The sequence below is a fragment of the Aegilops tauschii genome, chromosome 5, assembly GCF_002575655.3.
Source record: "Aegilops tauschii subsp. strangulata cultivar AL8/78 chromosome 5, Aet v6.0, whole genome shotgun sequence".
NCBI classification, from domain to species: domain Eukaryota; kingdom Viridiplantae; phylum Streptophyta; class Magnoliopsida; order Poales; family Poaceae; genus Aegilops; species Aegilops tauschii.
The window spans coordinates 519,310,394-519,335,305 of NC_053039.3; the positions used below are offsets into that span (position 1 = coordinate 519,310,394).

The 24,912-nt window shown below is 47.4% G+C and overlaps 1 protein-coding gene across 1 annotated transcript; it reads right to left on the reverse strand.

Annotated features, from left to right (window-relative positions):
- Positions 1–3,650: 3,650 nt before the first annotated feature.
- On the reverse strand, positions 3,651–10,955 carry LOC109748385 (uncharacterized). Its single transcript, XM_020307419.4, has 2 exons — positions 10,254–10,955; positions 3,651–4,151 (listed from the first exon to the last, which is right to left on the reverse strand). The coding sequence occupies exons 1-2, from the start codon at positions 10,754–10,756 to the stop codon at positions 3,740–3,742; spliced, it is 915 nt and encodes a 304-aa protein (XP_020163008.1). The 5' UTR covers positions 10,757–10,955; the 3' UTR covers positions 3,651–3,739.
- Positions 10,956–24,912: the final 13,957 nt, after the last annotated feature.

The following is a 24,912-nucleotide window of genomic DNA, read 5'->3' on the forward strand; positions in this document are numbered from 1 at the left end:
CCCCGTTCTCTTGAACGCTTCCGCTCGCGATCTACAAGGGTATGTAGATGCATTCCTTCCCTCTCGTTGCTAGTAAACTCCATAGATTGATCTTGGTGATGCGTAGAAAATTTTGAATTTCTGCTACGTTCACCAACAATGCGTTGTACTGGTGCTGGGCTACCTCATCAAAAACGGTGGGTTCTTCCAGAATCTCCTCAGCATACGCCGGCTTGCATACCTCCACGCGGGTACTTGCAAGAAACCATGTGAGATAGTTGTTGAACGCGATCGCGCAGTGCTCACGAAGCTGGGCTCGTTTTCCAGCCCTTGCTTGCTCCACACTAAGAGCGAACTGCACGACATACTTGCTGTGATGCTTGGCCCAATCCTTGATCTTCCGCTGCTTTTTCCTATCCAACCTGCAAGTTAGAAACAGGATATTAGCATCATCGAAACGTCGAGAAGCTGCTAAGTGCTCAAGGTTAATTATATCTTACACGTGTAGCAACTTGTCCGTGTCCTCCCACTCCGGCGGGTGTGGCTGGAACAAACCAAACTGGCGGAACACCCGATGTGGCAGGTGAAGCTCAACCGCCCAGTTGCATATCAGTGGGCACCGCATATGCCAGAGATCCCTATCCCTAGTGCACATCGGATTCAGCCTGAACTCCATAGGGTTACCAAAACTCTCTCCTTTTCCATACGGCTCCCATTCCACCTGCAAAATGGGATTGAATGCAAAATTGATATCGAGTTACGATACAAGCATGATAATCGCTTATGCAATGTCGGTTCACCTGCTCAGGCGTGATCGCGTCCAGCTCGCTCTTGTACAACTTGTACATTACCGAGGGATCATCTGTCGTCTCATTTAACACATCCCACTTGTAAGCCCAAGTGGGGAGCCGTAGTGGGTCGTCTTTGTCGTCCCAATCCTCGTACTTCACGGTCTTCGATCGTCCAACCGGCAAACGCTCCCAGCTCCATATGGAAAGTGCGAGCAGACAACCACCAATACCTCCAGTGTGCCTACAACAGGCTTCGTCCAACTGCACATAAAAAAGAACATGGTCAAATTTGTCGCAAGAGCGCATTGATAATGTATCAATGAAGTGAAAAGGAAACAACTTCATACCTGTCGATACAAGTAAGCCAGTGTCGCCGAACCCCAACTCCATTTGCTATCGAAGATGGTCAACGCCTTTAGCCACATCCATGGAGCATTCTTGCCTGTGCCATCAGCAAACATAGTCCTGGATATCACGTACCACATGTAGACACGAGCATATGTCTTCACCATGTCCTCATTAGCATCCTCAGGGCAAGTACTGAAGTTCGATGATATCCACGTGAAAGTAGCGCCCGCTGCGACTCTTTCCTTCTTCTTATCTTCTGCTTCTGGTTCCCGAGGCTCCGGAGGAACCATACCGATAAGGGCATGCATCTGCGCGCGCCACCCATCAGAATCGGTGTTCATACATAAAGGATTGCCATCGATAGGAAGACCGGTGATCATAGCAATATCCTGCAGTGTCACGGTCATCTCCCCGGACCGAAGATGGAAAGTGTGTGTCTCCGGCCTCCAATGATCAATAAGCGCGGTGAGTGCTGCAGCATTGTTGGGTGGCGTCGACCGGCGGACCAACTGAATGAAAGGGAGAAGTCCTGCCTCCCTTACATACGGTGTGTACCGCTCATCATAGCGCATCCATCCAAGGGTGACCCCGTGAGACCGAAGCTTCAGAGGTGCAAGCTCCTACAAACAAACAAATCATAACATTACATATGGGGCATTTGTGTTTGAAAAAAAATACGAAATTCATAACACCGACCACTTTCAGTATTACCCGCTGCTCCACCGACATAGCGTACGACCAGTGTTGTTTGTCCCAATGATCATCGAGAAGCCAAACCATCCTAACAATTTCAACAAAGCATTCTTGTCAACACAATTATCTTTTCAATTCAAAAAAACTAAAGTAGGCCTACTACATGCAAGATTCAAAGCATATGTATCCAAAGCATTTTTCTCAATACGAGTATAATTCAAAGCATATGTATCCAAAACTAAACTAGGCCTACTTCATACAAATAACTTTTCCATAGAAATAACATGTCAATCTATGTATCCAACCATATCTTTTCAATAAAATAAAATAAACTAGGGTTCCACAAATCAAACAAACAAGGGTTGTAATACATGCAAATTTCTAATACATGCAAGATTCAAATCTAATCAAATCAAACAAGGATTCCCCAAATCTTCGAAATACCATATTTTGTATGGATAGAAAGAAGGGGATCGGAGGAGAGTACCTTCTAGGATGGATTGGTGAAGAAATGCACGGATCAAATCGTCGGATCTGAAGGATTTGGGAGAGGGGATTGAGAGGGGGAGAGGAGGAAGCCGCCCGCGCTGTTCTGTAACTCCTGGAACGAATGGGTGGGGTGGGGGAGGGGGAGCGGGCGGCTGGCATCTAAGTCACAGTGCAGCGCCTACGGGCTAGGCGCTGCACATTACATGTGTGGCGCCTACCTCGTAGGCGCTGCACTGCTGGGTCCGGGACCCAGGGCTGCCACGGTGGACTAGAGTGCAACGCCCCCGAGCTAGGCGCTGCACCGTTGGGTGTGGCGCCGGCGTGGCGGGCGCTGCACAAAAAGGTCAAGGAACTGAAATAGTTTCACGAGCAGTTCATTCTGTGAATTGATTTCGTCTCGAGGTCAAAATTGTCAAATTTACCCACATGTGACCACCTGCATGCATCCCTTCTCGGCCTGCCATTGCGCGATGGCCGTTGCCGTGCATCCCTTTCGCTCCTCCCCCACCATCTTTTACCTTCCCCGGCTTCCATCGGGATTGGGATTGGGATTGGGATTGGGATTGGGGAACACGCAGACACAGGCAGGCGACAGAGGAGGGCAGAATCGCGACGCAGCTCTGGGGCCGGGCTGGGCTCCGGCGATCTCCCTGTCGGCCCTGCAAAGCTGATTTGAGGATATCCCCAATGCGTGCATGGTGGCCCCAGAACCCACACCACACGACCATGACCATGACCAGGGGAGGGAGGGAGTGGGATCAAGTGTGGCCATGTGCATCCATCTTTCTTTTCCAACCGCCAAAGTTTTCACAGTGCTGCCACCTTTTGTTTTATTGTATCATCTCCCCTCGCTCACCTTCGGCTATTTCATTTCTGCGCAATGGGTTTTACTCGTTTGGATATCTCTTTTTGACCAGCATGCACCGAGGGAGGCAGTACCGCCAACGTTCACCAGCTGCGTCTTCTTCTTTTTTAGACGGAACGGAACACAACCATCTTACGAAATGCTGTTACAAAAAAAAGACTGTACTGTAAAAAACCCACTCTAGTTTCGTAACATGGATGGATCTGCGCTATGTTACGGCAGTGAAGCTTCCGTCCTGCAGCTACCACAAAGACAAGTTTGTGACATGAAATTCTAGTTACAAACGTCCATCTTGACAACCATCTTACGATTTGGATCTCAACTATCTACTGATGCTACAAACCCAAGGGATTCAACGAAACACAACATCTGTTCACTATTTCAGTTACTCTGAATCTTTGACGAATAACCGCAAGCAAAAGACTATGAATCTGACAGTTTACTGCACGGAGGGAAAGCAGAGCAGAAATGGTCTTTGCAACTCATGATCAAACGGGCCTCGCAAGGGTTATTATAAATAAACTCCTCTTAACGGACCAAAAACATTTCAGTGTGGATTCATTCAGCTAGAGCATCATTTCGTATTCAACGATTTCTTCACACCCCGAAGGGCACCCCACATGACAGTTGATACAATGAAGAGGAGCACCCCGGTGCCAATGGCGTACTTCAGACCGAGGTTCATGAGCAGGTTTACCAGCAACCCTGCGAGGACCACTCCCACGAAGTTGGCGGACAAGCCTGACCAGAACGGCATGCCCAGGACGGACGCGATGATGGCACCGGTCCATGCTCCCGTGCCTGGGAACGGGACGGCGACAAACAGCATCAGCCCGAGCCACTGGAACTCCTCGACGGGCGCAGCCTTCCGTCGCGCCCGCTCGAAGAGGAGGTCCATTATCCGGGTCGCCCAAGCGCTTCTCTGCGAGAGGAAAGTTGCGAGTTTCTTCAGGTAGAGGATGATGAATGGCACAGGCACCATGTTCCTGGAGAAACAGAGAGTACATATCAAGTTCTATACATATAGCATTAACATTAAACATTTTCTCAAGAGAGATGACAAGTTGCTGACACTAGACTGACAACTGGCAATTTACATTTTAGTCAGGCCATTGTAAAATGACAGTAAAACATCATCACGGCCCTATATATCAATCACCAGGATCAAATACTACTCCCCCCGTTCACTTTTTTTTTTTGAAAGAAAAAGGTAGACCATGATCTACCTTATGCATTCAAAACGGGGCAAAGCCCGAGTGACCGAAGTCAGATTACATGAAGGTGGCGTGAGTGCTGCTTCAAAGCAGCCGGCCATCACCAAGCCTATACGGAGTGTGGGGAGGGGGGCGGGGAGAAAACATCAGCAAAATTACAAAGTTTGATCTTATTTCCTTCGTTTTTGGCGCGATTGCCCCATAGCCTGAGAAGTTGTGCAATCTCATGAAACGCTCTAGCACTGGCCCACTTGGTGTTATGGAAGACTTGATCATTTCTGGCTGCCCACAAGGTCACAGCGCATGTCACAGCGCATGCTGCAGCCACAATATGCCACAGCTTGCCATACGCGGTAGGTTCAGGCCGTAACATGAATTCAGCTAAATCGGTTGCTTGCCTTGCACTGCTTCGTGTGTTGGTGCGTTCCCATACTGCGTCAGCTAGCCTGCATCTAAGGATTATGTGGCAGGCACTTTCAGTGGCCGGACATAAGTCGCAGCCGTTGTGCGTTGTGATTGATGTCCAATTTTTCCTGAGAATATTATCCCTTGTATTCAAGCGCCCCCGTAGCGCAAGCCAGAGGAAGACCCGGTACTTGTTAGGAATCAGGCTGTCCCAGATTTTTGGAGCAATAGGGCAGAGGACCCCTCTGAAAGTGACCAAATCATAGAAGAAAGCAGTAGTTGCGTTACCAGTTCTCGTAACCGGGCTTCTAAGATCCTTGATAGAGGGGGTCGGATGAATGTCAATGAGCAGAGCAAGCAGTGTCTCCAGTTCTCTTGTGGCTGTTGCAGTCAGGTTTGGATGTAACTTGATATTCCAATGCCCATCGCTGAACTGAGAGGCGACAGTGCAGCAAGGGGTTTGTGCGAAAGAGAAAAGTACTGGGAAAGAGTGGTGCAGCCTTCCACATTGTAGCCAGCAGTCGTACCAGAATGAGATCCTGGAGCCATCTCCTAGAGCACATTTTGTGGATTCAATTACTGTTTTCATAGCAGTTGATAGACATCTCCATGTGACAGTATTTCGACCATGTTTGGCCATCGGGATGGTATGCTGGGGCTCACAACTTTGCCATGATATGCAAGCTCCTCCCGTTCACTTTTGTAAGACCGTTTAGATATTTAAGACAACACCCAAAACAGTTGAATTTCAGCTGTCTAAAACGTCTTATAAAAGTGAACAGAGGGAGTACTAACATCAATGCTGAATAGCACTTGCTTCCACATCATCTGGATTTTATGCACGCGGATGCCACATCACCTTCTTCCTGCCCACGCCCTCCTCTCTCACTCTCTCCCTCTCTCTTCTGTCTTCTGCACAGTACAGAAATGGAAGTGCAGATTTTCTCCGAATGTTGATGTATTGGAATTCTTCTGCTGGGAATTCGTCTTCTCTCATGAGGTTTGGGCAGCGGTTCTGACGGCTTGGGGGGAAGTAGACTGGATGCCTGACCTGAATACAGACTTGGTTGACTGGTGGAGCTCGCGAGTGATCGAGGGGCGGAGTCCCAGGGATACTCGAACGGCAGTCTTGCTTGTTGACATAGTCTTTAACAGCGCAGCTTCGTCAACGCGTATGGTTCTTCAGAAGGTTTGCGACGAGGCGAGGGACTAGAAGTCGGCAAAGCTACTGTAATCTGCTCTTCCGATAGAGTTAGATGTGGGGTGGGCTGTTAGTGAGTAGTTGATTCGGGAACCTTGGGCCTCCGGCGGGCTGGAGGTGTTGTAACTGGTTTCCGGTGTTGTACTGATCACTTTGGCTTTGCTTCTTCTATGATACTGATGCATCCGCTGGGATGTATTCTTGAAAAAAAAAATGTACTGGAATTCTGCAGGGAGTTGTCAAAGACGTTTCAAATAGAGGTGACGCTGACCTTTGTAGTAGTGGAAGGTGGGCAGCAGTTGAGTCAGGTGGTTGGGACTTAAGAGGGAAGAGCTTGATAGGAAGATCGATACGTTCATCTCATCCTCTTACAAACTGAATACCTGTACTCCAATATTAGTACCATGTCCTAGTTTCTCTCAGGGGAAGAGGGACTCCTATGGCTTGTCCATATTGTACTGCCAATTCTCCTGAAAATGGTACCAGTGTGGTGTATTTATCTTATTGATATCAATTCAAAAGAAGAAACAAGTCGCTGGTACCGTATAAGTTGTACTGCATTCATGCAATGCCCATAGCACATTGCTTCCAAACAAGAATTAATTGCATGCACGGATCTATAATGGATTGATGATCCCCAAAATTCCTCAAACGAGCAAAACAAAAGGAGATGGGATGCAATCGTCTCACTGCTATTCAGAGGTGATAGGCAAAGTCGGTGAGAAGGAGGCGATGGAGAGCTCTCAGTGGTTGGCGTGCTGTGCAGCCGACTTAGCCGAGGTGTGAGTGACACAGGATTGGATTCCAGGATTGGTCACTGATGATAGGATGAGGCGGAGGGGAGGGAAGACAGAGAAAGGAGGGAAGAGAAGGAGGAAGTTGAAATACCACCCGTGTGTGCAAAACCAAGGTGAGGTGCATGCCACTCGAGTAAAACCATCAACCACGCCATTAAAGCCGTTGCCAAAACCAGGCGGGGAGTATTGTGCCTTGTGGTCCTCTGTCTCTGGCTGTGCTGGTTATGTCACCTCTGGTTGCTGCTTCCAGTTGGTGGATGCTCAATGCAACCTTCTTGTTTGTTCACCGCGTTGTTTTCTTCAATGGAATATGAAGCTCCTTAACTGGAACATGAGAGAGTTGAACAACCCGGCCTGGAGGAGGTCGCTACAGAAATTTTTCTCACTAACCAGTGCAACATTGTACACTTTCAAGAAACTAAATTGGCTGATGTTGATAAAAGTATGGTGCTGAGGTCCTGGCCAGCAGATTTTCTGAGGACTTCGTCTTCAAAACTGCTGTTGGTACAAGAGGTGGGATCCTGGTTGCCAGCACAGATGATTGTGCTATTTCCTTCGACTAGAATACCTACTGGTACTACTACTGATCTGACCAATATTGCTGCTGTGTATGGGCCTCCGGAGGACAGTGATAAGATCCTTTTTCTCAACGAGCTTAAGAGCACAAGGAATAGTGTGTTGCCTGATCGGATGATTCTTGGGGACTTTAATCTCATTTGTCGTGTCAGCGACGAAAGCAACTCCAACATTAATCTCAGAATGATGGGCCGCTTTAGGAACGTGATTGATGATCTTGAGCTGCAGGAAATTGCTCTTAATGGAAGGAGGTTCACCTGGTCTAAGGAGAGAGAGATCACGGTTCATTCAAAAATCGACCGTGTTAATATTGGGAGCTGAGCCACTTGTAATATCAGTTGTCTCCGGCCTCAACTACCATTTTGCATCACTGTTCAATGGTCCTCAGAAGATGGATCTCAAGCACTATAAAGGGTTCAGATTTGAGGCTTTGTTGGCTAAGGATGGAGGGATTCAGAGAGAAGCTGCTTCAGCCTGGGCTAAACCTGTTTGCTCGAAGGATGCTGTAAAGATTCTGCACATCAAGCTGTCAAGAACTGCTCATGCTCTGAAACTGTGATATACAAGATAAAAGAAGGAAGTGAGATTCAGAAAGGAGGTAGCCAATGAGGAGATTCTCCAGCTGGACCTTCATCAGGAGGAACGTGAGCTATTTGCGAAGGAATGAAACCTTCGTTTTATCTTGAAATCGAAGCCGCTTGGCTTTGCAGTGCTTGACATAGTGAGATGGTGTCAGAGATCTTGTATTGTGTGGGTCAAATCTGGAGATTCAAACACAAAAGTTTTTCACGTTAAAGCGAATGACCAGGAGGAGGAAGAATCACATTCCTGTTCTGAAAAATCTGAAGGGTGAAGAGATGTCTGACCATGATGCTAAAGCTCGGGTGCTGCTGCATCACTTCAATTCCCTGCTCAGAGAGGCTTGCCAGAGACCTTGTGGGGCTTAATTGCGATTCTTTTTTCCTGTAATTGACTGCCAACCTCTTTTGGACAGAATTGCTGGGAGGTTGAAGCCATGGAAAGGGAAAACTCATGTCCAGAAAGGGGCATCTAATGCTTGTCAATTCTGTGCTGACAGCGCTCACAACCTATTTCTTCACTGCTTTTCCACCGTCCAAGTGGATTATCAAAAAGATAGACCAGATCCGGAGAAATTTTCTCTGGTGTGGATAAGAGCACTGTTCCAAATATCGGTCAGTCAACTGCCGATATGGTCAGTTAACTGCTATTCGGACCACTCCCGATACGACATACGAGAATGTGCTATTCAAGCCATTAACTGGTAGGTCCAGTTAATTTGTCTGACAAGCCTGTTTATCAGCTGTCAGGCCGATTTATCGGCTGGCCAATTAACTGCTAGGCATTTTCAGCGCAAAACTGGCCCGTTCCCTACCTACTTTTCAGTGTGCAGGTTTATGGCCTTCCAGATCGGATGCCACATCATCAGAACATCAAGGCAACAATTTTCCTTGTTGCTATGTAGCCTAGGATTGAATATTTAGACACTTAGTACATTGCATGTTGCTATATAGCCTAGGATATATAGATATGACTGTAGTTAACCTCCCGATAAATGGGTTACCGATAAATTCAGCTAAATGGCCGATTCGCCAATTAATCCCTACTCATCACCCGACCGATATGGTACCAGTTACCGACATCCTGAACATTGGATAAGAGGAGCACAGGGGCAAGTGTTTAGTAAGCTGGGTGAAACTCTGCTCGTCTAAATACTGTAGAGGATTAGGAGTGAAATATTTGGAGCACTTTAGCAGGGCATTGCGGTTAAGATGGCTATGGTTCAACTGGGACAATGTGGACAGACTTTTGAAAGGACTGCCTGTTACTTGCAATGCGACTGATCAGCAGCTCTTTGCGACCTGCACTTCGATTCACATTGGGAATGGGGAAAAGGCCTCATTCTGGTTTGACGGTTGGCTTGATTCACCGGCTTGATGGAGTCCCTCTGAAAGATATGGCGCCCAGCTTATTCCAGTTGGCCTCTAGGAAAAGTATCTCTGTTTGTGATGGGATCAGGGGAGGAAAGTGGATAAAGAGCCTTCACAGGATTAACTTGGAGGAGGAAATTGACATGTTGTAGAAATGGTCTAAAGTGCAGTGTGTGGGTGGGGTGGTCAGCTATCTGAAAACCCAGACTGCGTATCTTACAAGCTCACAGCCTGCAACTCTTACTCGGCGGTGTTTGCGTATGATGGGCAGTTATTCGGCAAATTCCTTGTAATGACCTACTGAAGATTTGGAGTGTTGAAGCTGAAGGAGAAGTGCAGTTTTAACTCTGGCTTCTCCTGCAGAACAGACTGTAGACTGCAGACACGATGCATGTGAGAGGCTGGCCGCACAATGATGTGTGCTCCATGTGTGACCAGGTGCTGGAACTGGCGAACCAGCTAATGCTAGGATGTTCTTTTGGTAAGCAAATTTGGTTTGCCTTCTCCTCCTCTCATCCTAGAGCTTCTGCCATTGCCCTGAGGTCTTCCGTCGCTGTCCGGTGGAGACAACCTTTGTTTAATTCATGCTGACCTCCGTGTATAGGCCAGCTTGATCGAGAGTAATTTGCATGCATTTTTCTTTGGTTTTTAGCTGGTCTTGAGCTATGTACAGACTTCCCCCTTCTTTAATTCAAAGCAGAGCTCCTGATGTTCCCCTAGAGAAACAGGCAGGGAAAGAGGTAACTATCTTTTGGGGGACTAAGGGTGAATTTTTTTTATGTGATAAAATGAGCATATCATATAAGTTGGGGTCAGAACGTAACCTTTTCCATCAGGTTTAGTACAATCCACTTCATCATTAGTTAGGAAAAATGTCGAACACCTTGAGGAACTGACACTACTAAATCTACTAGATGAAGCATTGACACTGAGATAAGAAATATACCCCAAAACTGCCAGGACGGTGAGCCGGACGGGGTGAAGGCGCATCCAATACCCGGCCGGAATCGCTCCCCGCAGCTCCAGCACCGGCAACGTGGCCAGCGTGAACACGACGGCGTCGTCGGGCCAGCCGAGGCTCCGCAGCGACGCCGCGACCCGCAGCCCGAACCCGGACGCCTTGATGGAGTCCTCGGCCGCCGCGAGCGCCGCGCCGCGGCAGCCGAGCAGAGCAGCGGATCCCAGGAGCGCGAACAGCACCAGACGCCTCGGGAGAGCGCCCCAGTCGCGGGGCGCCTGGCCCAGCCCCTCCGTCGCCTCACCGCCGCCTCGCGCGGGCGCCGCCCCGCGCGCGGCTCTGGCGACGGGGGCGAGAGCTCTGCGGGGAGGAGCGGAGGCTGGAGCCCTGAGGCGGCGGAGAGCGGGCGGCGGGGCCACGAGGAGAGGCCTCCGTCTCCAGGATGCCGGCGGGAGAGGCGAGGGCGCGGCGGCGAGAAGTGCGGCCGCCATGGCTGACCCAATCGAGGAGAGAGAGGCTGCTCCTACGCTTGCCGTGGCGGCCGTGGTGGTCTGCGGGGTTTGGATGGGTACGGACGGTGGTTACGAGGAGGGGAGCGGTCGTCGGAGGAGCGCCCGAGGCCGCTGCGGCGCCATACCACAGGACGCGACGAGAGCCGGGTGGGAGTGGGACGCCAGCGGAAACAGAGGATTATTTTATTTTTTTTTGAGGGAAGCGGAAACAGAGGATTGTTTTAACGGAAAGTACATATTAAAAATCTCTTGTGAATAAACCAGGTCAAAATAAAAAAAAGACAACGCTAGCCGCCCGTCGACTGTCAGAGCGTGAGATCGGCCCACTCCACTGCCGCTGGATTGAAGCGATGCGTGCGTTCGGGATTGCGTTGACCGGTTCGTCCTTCTGGATCCTCGCGCGTGGATGCGTGGTGACCCTCCCACTTGAGGGCAATGCACGTTCGTTTTCAGGCGAGGTTTCTGCCCCCTTTCTCCATTGCCAAGGCTGCGGGTCCTCGCCCGCTGCTCCGGCGACGAACGGGGGTGGGCACCCCAATGATTCTGCTCCTGCTGGTTGGAAGGGTTGGCCAAGTTTGTTCTTGGGGCGTCGTTTCAGTGGTGAGCACAGCGTCACGGAATAAAGTGCCTATGCTCTTCTCCCACATCGGCGGCGCATTGTTGACGAGGCATACGGCTAGGAGCAGCCACATGATGAGCTTACATTGAAATTGGGGACTGACACTCATTGAGGAAGGGAAGCATGAGTGGAAACTCACAACTCAAACCAGGTGGGAGAAGAGGATTGTTTAGCCGGAAAGTACTCCCTCCGTCCCATTATATAAGAGTGTGTAACTCTTATATAATGGGACGGAGGGAGTATATATTAAAAAAATCTCTTGCAAATAAACCAGGTCAAAACAAAAAAAAAGGACAATGCTAGCCGCCTGTCGACCGGTAGAGCGTGAGATCGGTCCACCCCCTGCTGCTGGATTGAAGCGATGCGTGCGTTCGGGATTGCGTTGACCGGTTCGTCCTTCTGGATCCTCAGCTCCTCGCGCGTGGTGAACCTGTCCTACCTTAGCGCAACGCGCATTCCTTTTACTTCTCCGGCACAAACCACTTAGCTCCTCGTGGTTTCCAGGCAACGTTTCTGCCTCCTTTCTCCATTGCATTGTTATGCTCGTTGAGAAATTATAAAGAAAATTTGTGCACATCCATCCTGCTTTGCAAAAGGTGTTTTACGAACTTCCCAACATTAATCATCCTATAGCTAAAAAGATCGTTACCGTTATCCTTATGCGAGAATTTGATTTTATAATACAAGAAGCTAGGGATATTTTTGCTTTCTATAATACGAGGCTACGGGTCCTCGCCCGCCGCTTCGGTGACGGATGGTGCTGGGGAGTGGGGACCCCGGCGGTTCTGCTCCCACTAGTTGGAAGGGTTAGCCAAGTTTGTTTTGGGGGCGTCGTTTCGATGGTGAGGACGGTGTCATGTCTTTGGAATAAAGTGGTAGACACTCAAAGCTTAAAGGTGTCGCCACTCGTGGTAAAAACTCCAATCTCAAAGGTGATATTATTGTACTTATGGTAATGACCTTCAAGATTTTTTCTGTGTGAACAAGAGTGCTTCCTCTATGATTTTCATTAACAGAAATCACAATGTCTTCCCTAAAACAAACCACCAAACAAATGCATGATTTGAATATGGACCCAGTCATGCTATCCCCAACTGTCCATCCAAACCACAAAATAGGCTAAACAGCAAGCCTGTCGATAACCTAGAGAGAGCTAATAAGTTTTTTTTTAAGAAAACATCAGTCTCATCCTGGGACAACACACTCCGCGTCTCCAAGATGATTTTTTTTATTTTTTATTTAACCAGCTAACATCAACCACAAGCTCTACCGCGGATAGGTCTTTCGCATAGCAAAATACTGGAAGAAAGCAAACAAGGCTCCACTAGGGGGAAGAGGTTCTCCTTTTAGCCAGTAGCATGACCTCTTAGATGGTATACCCATCCAAAGCATGCTTATCTATTGACTGCGGGCCAAACAATTAACCTGCTATGGATGCATATATAGCTACTCTGCCACCGGTTGTAGAAAAAATTATTGTGCTGTCAAACGTTCTAGCGCGCGATCCAACTACTTTGCGCACCACTAGGCAATCGGACGACAGACCAGGGCTGGACGGGTACATGCTCCGATATAGAAATTAGAGGACCATCCAGTTTAATGTTCCACTTCAAAATAGCATACCAAACTAGTAGCAAGGAGAAGCTTCATAAAGAATCAAGAACTACACAAAAGATTCAACAAAAAGAAATAGAGGATTCTAGACTCGCAATGACAACTCGGTGTGGCAGAAGGACAATTGGTATACTATGGTTTAAAAAAATGGGAATAACCAACCAGGCAGAAAATATGTAGTGCATCATATATATAGGTAACATAAATAATCAAAGCAAGATCCCTTTCCCTTTCCCTTTGTTTGTATTAGAGGAATTAGACCCAAAAAACCTCTCCAACCAATCATTTTCCCGTCCTAGTGGTGATCACCCCCAAAAGCACCAAATTCCCCCAATATAGACGAGAAATTGCCTCTCCCCAAATACCTCCCCTATCCAATGGGGCCCGTATTTCACTCCACCGCATTCCAAATCCACACCACCCGCTAGGATTGTCTTTCGTCGTCTTGCACGCTCGAGCATAGAGTGCCACCATTGACCTCTGAGCTGCCGCAACCGACAATCATGGACCACCGCCTCACCCAACACCACTCTTCCTGCCCTTTGTCCTCCCCCAATGACCGACGACACTCCAAACCACGTTGGTGCACCACTGCCCCAGCCTGCGTGCCCAAGCATGGCCGCGAATGCCCCCTGCGCACGCCCCCATGCTCGAGCTCGAGCCCGCCTCAGTGCCCCACCACCACTGCCCTCCCCCGTATTTTTACCCCATTGAACAACAATTGTGTGTTGGAGATGAGTTTATTGATGATCTGTAAGAGCAACCGCCGCCAATAATTTGAAATTGTTATCGGGGAGCCCTATAACAATCTTTTGGGGATGAGTTATTGGGGAGCTGTTGGAGATACCCATGCCTAGGCGTAATCATGCTAGATGTACGAGCGCTAGGGGTGGCATAACACATAATTAAAGCCTACCACATTTTTTCCTTGGGTGGATCCCGATTCTATATTCATATCTGGCTTTAAAAAGTTGTCTAATCTCAAATTTTAAGGCTGGTCGTAGCAGGAGTAACATAGCAAGTAACATAACATATCCCGAGACAAGTTTGCTTATGTGGCAGCTAGTTAATGAGGAGAAAGGTGTTTGGAGTAACATATTATGTTACCATCACATAGCGTTTCCCAAGAAAAGTTGAGTCTACAAGCTAATAAATGCAACCATATATGTTACTACTTTTATGACACTTTGCACTATCTCTACTCCTAATGTCTCAGTTGGTAGTCTCCGTTCCGGGTTTATTTTCGTCCCATCACTTTCGTCCGGGTTTTTTTCGTCTCCCCTCCCCCCACCCCACGCATGCAGCCCAAAAAAAAGACGCTGCAAAAAAAACCAAAGCCTATCGATCCCCTCAAGGACACAACGCCGCCCTCGTGCGTTCTCAGAGGTCACAGCGCCGCCTCCCCTCTATCGCCAACTCCGACGTACGATCTTACCGCCGCCGACCTCCCAGAGGAGACGTCGCCCGCGGACGTCCGGGGTCACGCCGCGGACTTAAGGGATCAACGTCGCCGACCTCCCAGAGGGGACGCTGCCGCCGCCGACCTCTGAGGGGAGACGCCGCCGCCACCTCCGCTAAACCCTAGGCATCCACCACCGTGCTCCCGCCGTCGGGTTCCGCCTGCGTTCGCCACCATGCGATCGCCTTCCTCCCTCAGGTTCATCTTCCCTCTTTTCTCTGTTTGGATCAAGACGGAGAGAATCAAATCTGAGACGGAGAGAATCAGATCAGGATAGAGAGACGGAGATGAGGATTGAGGCCATGGGATCCCTTGCTAAAATTGAGAGGGAGGGAGGGAGGGAAAGGGTATCCTTGTGCAGGGCTGTGCGGACCTCGTTCAGTTCATGATGCATTGCCTCGTTCAGTTTCTGCTATGTTCTTAAACCGTTCTTCTTTTCATGTACTAATGTATGTCCTGCTAGGAGTAGTACCACCGTAGTCTTCTTTCTCTGTACTCCAAAATCTGAAAGAGGATGTCAATTATGTGATCGAAAAGATACCACCTATATAAAAAGAAAAGTAACCAGTCGTCATCACTACAAGGTATTCAAGTAAGGAAGCATGCATTTGTTGAGTTATGCAAGGCCATGCTTCCGTGTTTTGTGTGGATGCTGGAATGCACAGGCATCTTATCTTCTTGCTCCTTTATACCAACTTTTGGTATTTTATCTTTTTAACTGACAGAACCACTCTATATTTGTCGGCATGGAAATTGGAATAGACATTGTAGATCCAGTGTGAGAATATCATAGCTGCGCTAAGTAAATGTACTATTGTTTAGAATGATAGTCTCATTATTTTTTTTAAAGTTAGGATGGTTTGCCTTACTAATTGTACAGTTTTAATTTTTTTGTTGTTGTTCAATTTGCTCTCTGCCATATTATTCTATTTTTGAGAGTTCATGAAGTCATTCTGAAATGTTATTTTTCATGTTGCTCAGCTCCTTTTCTCTACGCTGTGTCAGGCTGCAACAGCCTAAGTTTCTATTTTCTATCTGGGCTCCACTGGCAGTAGTAGGATGCTCATTGGCAACCCAAGGTGTGTATGCCCCTACTTCCCCAAGGTACTCAAGCCCCATGCCTGGGGCGACTTCAGCCACTTGACAATAGTTCCGCCTTAATTTGTTCCATATATGTGTTGCAGTATCAATGCATTTTCCATTCAACTTTCTAAAGATTTTTGTTCACAGATGTGTGCTGTTGTGAGGCATGTAGCACCACTTCTCCTGACTGCTATAATCAGTGGAAGATCTCATGACATGGTATGTGGTTCATGTTTTCTGTATCTCTTGATATTTGACTTTGTGAAACTAACTGAATTGTACTAAAGATAGGCGTCATGGTCTCATGGAATGGACATCATGGGGCTTATTAGGAACTCTGAGTTCAGCGGGCACCATGCCGAAAGGTGAAGCAACTTTTGGTATTTTGTTATAGCACGATTTGTTCTTCTGTTTCCTAAACTTGATCGCTCACTAGCTTTCTTTCACATGGTAAAGAGGTCAATCTCTTCCAATACACAATCGCTAAGGTATGTATCAATGTCTAAAGGTTAAAAAAGACCCAGGTTACACCATATGGTTTAGGTTGCTCACATTGGTGGCTGACTAGGCGTTCAAAAATCTTAGTGAGAGTATAAAGGACATTGTTGATGGTGCAATAATGGAACACAACAAGTTGTGTGTGTGTGTGTGTGTGTGTGTGTGTGTGTGTGTGTGTGTGTGTGTCGCATGACCTGGGAGTCTACATCTAAGAGTTCCTTTCAGTTTTCTATCAGAAACATTTCTTTATAAAAGTTCTGTTGGACACTTATCTTCTCTTTACTTATCGTTTCGTGGGACTACGAAAAAGTTCATCTGTGTGTAACTACAAGGTTCTCGAAGTCCGCCCTCTCATTGACAGGGTGAAAGTTGTGGAATTTTTGCTTTAACTGCCTGGAGTAAGATGACAGGACATACAAAGATGCATTCAAGGTAAGCTCCAGTGAAATTAGGTGTTCATAAGACAATTCTTTCAAGTTGCGACCTACATTGTGGTGTCTCCGTTCATCAAGTTCTGAGCACCAGCTCCAGTGAAATTAGATGTTCATCCAGCCATACTCCTAGGTGGATTTCTTTGGTGTGCTTATTATTGTGTAGTTAGTGGTTATGCACATGCCTCATCATCTGATATTTCTGCAGTAGTTACTGAAAGCAATCTGAGGACAAAGCTTTGATTGTTGTTGTAGTTGAAGATTCAGAGTTGCAAGGCAGACACAGTTAACATAGATAAGAAACTATAGAAGATTTATCAAACCAGATATATGGGCTTGGTTATGCACTGAATCATTGTGGAGGATCTCAGGTAATTAGGCCATACAACAAAATTAAATTTTACTTGCTTTTAAATGTTTAGGGGGCAGATGATGTTTCATATGCTAGACTGAAGTACGCACCTTTTAAGAGTATCACTGATACTCCAGTCACCCATAAAAATGGAAGTACTGAAAATTAGTTTGCAAGGAAAATAACTAAATAGTGAGTCCAAGCAAACCTACTGTCTAGATTACATGAGATCATTTTAGCTCTAAGAGTTTCTTTTATCTTTTTTTACATTCTGGTAAACATGTGGGTGAATAACTGTTAGAAATTGTTCTGTATGTACACGTGCATTCTACTAGAACTGGTGCTTGAAAGAATAAAAAGTTCTATAATATTTGTAAGCCAAACGGTGGAAAAGCTCACTCCTCACAGTAGATTACCATCGTCTACGTATCTGCTTTGTCGAAACAGAGTCCACAGGTTTACTCATGTCATCTGTTTTTTGTTGTTTGAGGAAAGGTTTGTTAGGAGCCCATCTCTTCTGCAGCAAGCCCTGCAGAAAGAGAGCTAGATATAATGGTACTTGCTAGCCTTTTAATGGACACTTCCTTTTGGCCTTTTTTAGTTTCTCTAATTAGGTAAGATACTTCAATGAGTGAGAATTTTTTGTTCCCTCCCTTTTTCATTGTCTTTTGAGTTTTGCTTTGTGGTGAGAGGAGGATAGAGATACCCAATTGCCGTGGGGATCAGAGATTAGGTGAGGTCACATTGTTTGTCTCGGCTTTACAGTGTGAGGTGAAGGAAGAAAATAAAGTAATGTTAGAATATTACAATCATATATCTAGACATATCTCTACTCCTAATGGAGCAGTTGGAAAATAAAAGCCGGGAGAAGTATGTCCCCTCCGTCCTCCTCCCGCGACGCGCGTCACGGGAGAAACCCTTGCGCCGCCGCCGCCGGGACCCCCTCCTCCTCCCCTTCTCCCATCCCCTGCCGCCGCCTGCGAGCAAGGCCGGGCGAAGCCCGGTCGGCTCTGGTGGTGTGTGTGTGTGGGGGGGGGGGGTCTTCCCTTCACCGTGTGGCCGCGTGTGGCGCAGGATGGCGTGGCCGGCGAAGGCGCCATGCGAGTAGGTCAAGAACTTGCAGATGCTACGTTTTTTATTTTGAAGTTAAGACTCAACTTGGAGCATTGGAGCATTTGAGAAATCTCACCGCCAAGTCGACATCCAGCAATGGCATCTAGAGCACAAAGGTCTAAAATTGAAAAGTACACAATCTGTCGAAATGCTCTCACCATCTCACGAAATTGATGTGCTCGGTGAGGCAGAGGACGATGGTGTAGTGCTGCCGAAGCTCGGTACTTCCTTCGCTGCACTGTGCTTGCTCTTCTAGGTGTCATCCAACGTTGCCCTTGCGCGCATCCGCATCAGTCTCCAACCTTGTTACAATTAATATATTAACGCCCATTGCTTCAAAGGGATATATATGAAAAGACAACAGAATAGAAAACCATAGAAACATGGTGGAAATGACTAAACAAAATTACTATATGCACATCTTTGTAGAGAAGGTAAGAAAAAAAGAAATTTCTTCCTCTGCTCCAAGTGTGACACCTCTGAATCTTTCAGTTGTAGAAGAAGACAGAATGGAGATTAGACTAATCTGCCTTCTCGTTTTGAAGATCACAACAACATTTACTACATCACAATGCACAAGAACCTAACGGTTACGTCAAACAGAGTTTGGAAATCAACAATCATGAGTTGTGAGATAACAAAATAATCACATCTGACTTGGTCACTCAAAAGAACTTATGCAGGTAAGAACCCTTACTGTGCTACTGCTAACGCCATAATTTATTTGATTCAAGTGGAGAGCTTTTTTATTCCTACAAAGCACAAAATATATAGCATTTTTCAGAGAAAGGTAACAGCCTCAACAAATTCTAGATAAGAAAAGGTCACAGAAGTGCATGAAGCTGGATTTGAGAGTGAGACTGAGAAGAAAACACTACGGGGTAATCAAAGTACAACAGGTGATTCAAATAGAATGTTTAGGATACATATGTTTACAGTTGAGTTTCAGTTCGTAGAAATATAAAGTTTGGTACATCTGGACTGAAACAAAGCTCAAAAAAATTGTACCTTCGCTGTGTGATTTCCCTGTCAAATACCGAGCATACTATCAGTAGGCTGTGTAGCAGGCCAACAGGCAGCAAGCCAGCAACTCAGCCTAGGTTGGCCAGACCGACGGCACGGCTCAGCTTGAGGTAGAAATCCTCAAGTCGCCCTCGGCTCCGGAAATCGCCCTGGGATGGCTAGATCCACGGCGCGGCTCGCCGACGGCCGGATCCGGCTGCTCACCGCGACACCTGGTCTCACCACTACTCACTGGACCCGACCGAAACAGATAACCGTGGCGGGGACCGAGGAGTGGAGGGGATGGGAGGCGGCAGGGTGTGCCAAGGTGGGGAGTTGTGGCGGCTGGGATGTCGTGGCGGAGAGGGTTGGCGGCGGCGACGATGTGGCGGAGAGAACGAGCGAGAGGGGTGAGAGAGTGTGGTCTTGCAGAGGGGTGCCATGGGGTGAGAGAGTGAGAGGGTGGCTGCCGTGAGGATAAGTCAGGATAGGTGGAAAAACTAATTTGGTTTGTCTCTTTTGTTTTACATGTTTACGTAATTAACAACTTGGTTCTTTCTTATACCACATTACACAGTACACGTGGAGCCTGGCACTACATCCAGCACCCAACATGTAACAAAGCAAGATCTAGATAGTGAGTTCAGTTTAAATTAGCATAAATTAACAAGCAAGCATGACATTATTTATACAATAGATCCACAGCAATGTTAAACTCCTAGACTATTCTCGGCGCGGCTTGGCAGGGAGAGGAGGATGTGGGTGGTGCGAGAGGTTGTCGGGCAGAGGAGGAGGTCAGCAACGACGTGGCGGAGAGAGGATGATGTACGTGACACCATCGAGGGATTAGAGGGAAAGGAGACATGACAACTGGCGTGGAGAGGAGGTGTCGAACGACGCCATGGAAGGAAGAGGAGGATGAGGACCATCGAAGTTGTGGAGGAAGGAGGAGGGGGCGGCTGACACCATGGAAGGGATAGGAGAGGTCAGGAGACGGCATGGAGCGAAGAAGAGGCGCCACTCCTGCGAATGAAGCTGACGACCACATTCCTGATATTGTGCATGAATATCATAAGCGCATCAAGCTAATCTTAATTTGTAATAGGTTATTAGTTGAATCATCGCTCTCTTGTATACATCGTCAAATTATTGTTTTACCATCTTACATTGCATGTGAAGTGGATTTCAATTATTACTCGATTGCACTCGTGCTATATTTTCTATACATGTGAAATTTAACATGCATTATGTTTATATATAACTTTAACAAAATATTCCAAAAGCATGTGGCAATGCACGGCCGTTCTACCTCTCTTAAGATAAAAATAAAAATAAATGCCAATAAAATTCTAACAATAATAAATGTTATCAAAGATTGATATATCTACCTATCACAAGAGAGGTAGGAGTAGTATGTTCTAGAAGATGTGTTTTTCTGTAGTGTTTCTAAATGGTAAATTGTATGGTTTCAACCACCTAAGAAAAACGTCCTACACTGATCTGATCTGTTCGCTCGCTCCCCCCCCCCTCGCGGGCGACATGTGAATCCCCGACCCCCCTCTCCTCCAATCCCTCCCCGTCTTTCCCCCCTGCCGCCGCCGGCGTGGTCCGCCAGGTTATGCCCACGCAGTGCTGGCAGAGGCGGGCCGTTCTTTCCCCGCTCGCGCGTTGGGGGTGGGGGGCGGGGGCTGATGGCGGTGGTGCTCCTCGGGCGAAGGCAAGCCGTTCTTTCCCCGCTCGCACGTTGCGGGCCGTGGGTGCCCTGATGCGGCGGCGCGACCGTTGGCTGCAAGGCGCGTGGTGGTGCGGCTGGCTGGCGGCGTCCACTCCGCCCAGATCTGGGCCTTTTTGGGCCCCATCTGGGTTGGGGCGAGCCGGCGGTCCGATGTGCGGCGGTGTGGCTCCCTGGTGGTGGTGGTGAGGCATCGGGGGGTGCGGGTGGTGGCGGCTTTGTCGGCCGACGTGCTGCAGTGTGGCAACAGGGGCTGCCCTGACCCATTTGGGCTCGGTCGGGCCAGTAGGGGCCTGGTAGGCCCCTGTCGTCACGTCTGGTCGGCTTCGCGGCAGCGGCGAAGGTTGTCCCCTCTCATCGGCTGAGTTGTGGATGCCCCCGAGCCCCTTGGCTCCTCTTCCCTCCTCCAGATCTCGTGTCGGTGGCCTCAGGAGATGACGAAGTTGGTTCAGTGAACGTGGTGGCAAAGGCTGGTGGGCGGCAGGTTGGTTGGTAGACTTCAGATCGTCCGGGGTGGTGGTGGTTGTGTCTGGGTTGGTGAAATCCCTGGCGGCTCGTCCGACATCGACGTGGTGCCGCCTGCAGGCGCCGCCGGACCTCCCTAAAGGTCGTCGGGTATACGCCTTCCCCACTGTCCTCTACGTACCGAGCGAAACCCTAGGACTTGTCCGGGCAGCGGTGGCGTCGTCGTCGTATTCCTTCTTGAAGGTGTTGCTCGGTACGCGACGCTTCAGGTGCTAGGAGCGCGGTGGTACTTCACCGGAGGGTGCAGCGGTTACCGGTCATCTTTGTTTCGTTGATCTACCGGTGTCGGCATTTGTTTCTCTTTCTTTTTTCTCTCGTTTCTATTTTGGGCTTGTTTGTGTTACGGCCCAAGTGAGCTGGTTGTATCGGATGGTTGCTTTATAATATAAAGCGGGGGAAACCCTTTATCGTCAAGCTCCTAAATCCATATTATGTAATAGTTTGTCAGCCAATTGCATATTGCAATGAAGTTTCTGGTTGTAACATTTGTATAAAAGGAAAAAAAAATCCTTCATGTGTTGTTTTTAATTAATGGATAATAACAATGCACATGCTTTCATGAGAAAATCGATTTTAAGAATTAAAAAAGACATTCAAGTGTTATTATCATTTGCAATGCAATGCAGAATAAAGAGGTCAATGTTTGTGTACCACCTTCTTTATTTTGTGCATCAGGTGTATAGGGTCGAATTACATTTTTTTATCAACGTACGCTGCAAGTGAATTATTCCAATTATTTTTCTGTTTATTATTGCCTATCTTTCTATCTACTCCCTCCTTCCATCTATAGGGCCTAATGCATTTTTCGAGGCTAACTTTGACCAAATGTTAGAGCAATAATATATGACATGCAACTTACAACAAGCATATCATCAAATTCGTATGTGAAAGGAGCTTCCAATGACATAATTTTCACACTATATATCCCATATACTATTAATCTTGTCAATAGTCAAAGATGGTCTTGAAAAACGTACTAGGCCCTATATAGATGGAAGGATGGAGTATGTAAAATTTTACATGCAACAAATACAAATTTTCAAAAGCCCGTGGCAACGCACGGGCAGTCTACTAGTAAAGGTAGTAACGTAGACTAGTGTCATATGCATGGCACTGGTCTAAGTTACTCCCCACTATGACTAGCCTAATAGACAGTTTCTTGCAGATATGATTACATGATCCAAAAACATTTATTGTTACTTTAATACATATTCATTGGCATATCATTTTTTATCATATCAATGCAATATTTTCCCAAATTAGTTGGTTATGTTTGCACCGCTACATATGACAAACATCATATATTAAATTTGAGCACAGCCCCAAAGTTTTCAACAACCATCGCGATGGGATTGTATTGGTTAAGAACTCTCTTAAAAAATGTTGTACACAATAATTGTTAAAAAAACAAATACTCCATCCGTTCCTAAATATTTGTCTTTTTAGAGATTTCAACTCAATATTTGTCTTTTTAGAGATTTCAACTCATTTTGCTTCGTATCTAGTCACTTGTTGAAATCTCTAAAAAGACAAATATTTAGGAACGGAGGGAGTAGAAAACAAGAAATTAATAACAATGGCATTGGAGCGGGAGGGGTATATTTATAAAGAAAATGATTCCGCCCCAAGTACAAAGGTAAAAGTAATGGCATCATATACAAGATCTTGGCCATTAATTCTCAGCTGACTTGTCGCCAAAGTGTTGTCATTAGGACTACAACTGACAAACGTGACTACTGCTAATAACTTGCTGCAGCGAGTCCACATGCGGCAATGTGTTCAAGTGGTGCAAGCCTGAAGGCAGCAAGAGGGAGGTGGACTCAAGAAAAAATATAGTCAGTTTACATGTAAGGACGTCGGATCATGCATGAGAGGATGAAGAAAACAGCCGAAAAGGCTTGTGGCCAGAATCAAGAGGAGACAACCACATGAAAAAGCGAATGAGCTAGTACTACAAGAGTTTTACCTAATCAATGACATTCCTATGCAGGAATAATGGTTTTTCACTGGAACCACATGAAAACACCAAGGCTGTCTCCAGAAATTTGGAGCCCTAGGGTGAAAATAAAAATAGACCTAAATTTTTGAAAGAAAAAACAATTACAATGGATAATAATAAACTTAATTTTATCCTACTCCTATCCTAGCTCAATGGACAAATAATTTTGTCCTACTCCTAATCCTAACCTAGCCTCTGGGAGGTTAAAATTAATCAAGTACTACTGATAAAAAAAAAATAATTATCAATACCAGTGGAGAGGACTCGAGGGAGGGGTCGAGGATTCATGGACGATCATCAATCAATGGAAGCACACGGGGACCTGTGCGATTGGCCGTTGGCGAAAGCAAACAATTTTTTTCATAGTATCTTGTTACATAGTACATAAAAGGGATATTATTCATATAATCTTCATCAATCAATATTATAAAAGAGCTTCTTCTAGCTAGCTGCTAGTTACCTGTTAGCCTTCCTTTTTCTTTTCTTTTTTCTTTCTTTCGACGTTGTTGGGCTTTCGAGGTATGTGGAGAAGACAGTTGGAAGTAGTTCGACATATGGAGGAAACCTGTATCTGTCATTCACACACCCACCACACTCCGCATCCGCACACTTAATACAGTATGGAGTACATGACCGCAGGTACGCATGGTTCATGTCAACCATGTTCATCCACGCCTTACCACGAAATTCCTCCTCCCTCAGAAGGCAGCACAGAACATCCGGGTCATCCGGGCTGACGAAGGGGAACTCGGGAAGACGCTACGGTATGCCCAGAGCTTCATAGCCACGCTGCGCCCATAGACAATCCAGGTTGATCACGCGGTGCAGCTCCCACTGGAACTCGGAGCTCAAAGTCCAAATGGTGATTCTCTGGCGGGTCTGCTGCTGCCTTTTTCTCTCAGGAAGCTGAATCCATCTGGAGCGATCGTAGATTCTGTCATGGAAGTCATTGTCAATGTGGACAAGCGCATCTTGCCTTGGCTGCCGGACACACTTCGGTATCTCTCCGGGTAGTAGCTTTCGACTCGTACCTCGTTATGGTAGTCATTCTCTCCAGGGAATGGCACGAAGCGGAGCGCGGCGAGTCTATGGTGGAGAAGTCACATAGCAGGACGCCGCTGAAGTAGTCGACCCAGCAGAGGAAACGGCTGTCGAAAGCAAGCACGTGGTGGGTTGACCTGAGGTCGAAGAAGTGGCCGCCATTGCTCTGGTCCAGCAGCTGCGGCTTGCGGATGATTTTCCACTTCCCAGTCCCGGAGTTGAAGACGCAGAGTTCGGCAGGCATGGAATGATTGCCCGTGACATTGAGCTCGGCGACGATGTAGCGGTCCGCCGCCTTGAGCCGCAGGATGCCTGTTGGGAGGCTACCCATCAGGAACGCCCTACCTCTATCCCTGGTGAACGGAGGGAGCCGCTGCACCGAGGGGGGAGAAGAACCGGCGGCCGTGTAGACGAACAGATCTGGCGGGACGAGGTAGCTGTCAGTCTGGCTCGGGGTGGAGATGTCGAAGAGGACGAGGTCCTTGTCGGCTGCCCGGACGTAGGCATAGGCGGGAGAGACGGCTGAGCCTTGCTCGTCCGGCCAGTGGACGTTGAGGTAGGAGACTCCTTTTGGAGGGCCGCGAGGGTGACACTACTAGAAAAAGGCTTACTAGTGGCGCACCAGTTTTGCCTACTAATGGCGCACTACTGGTGCGCCACTAGCATC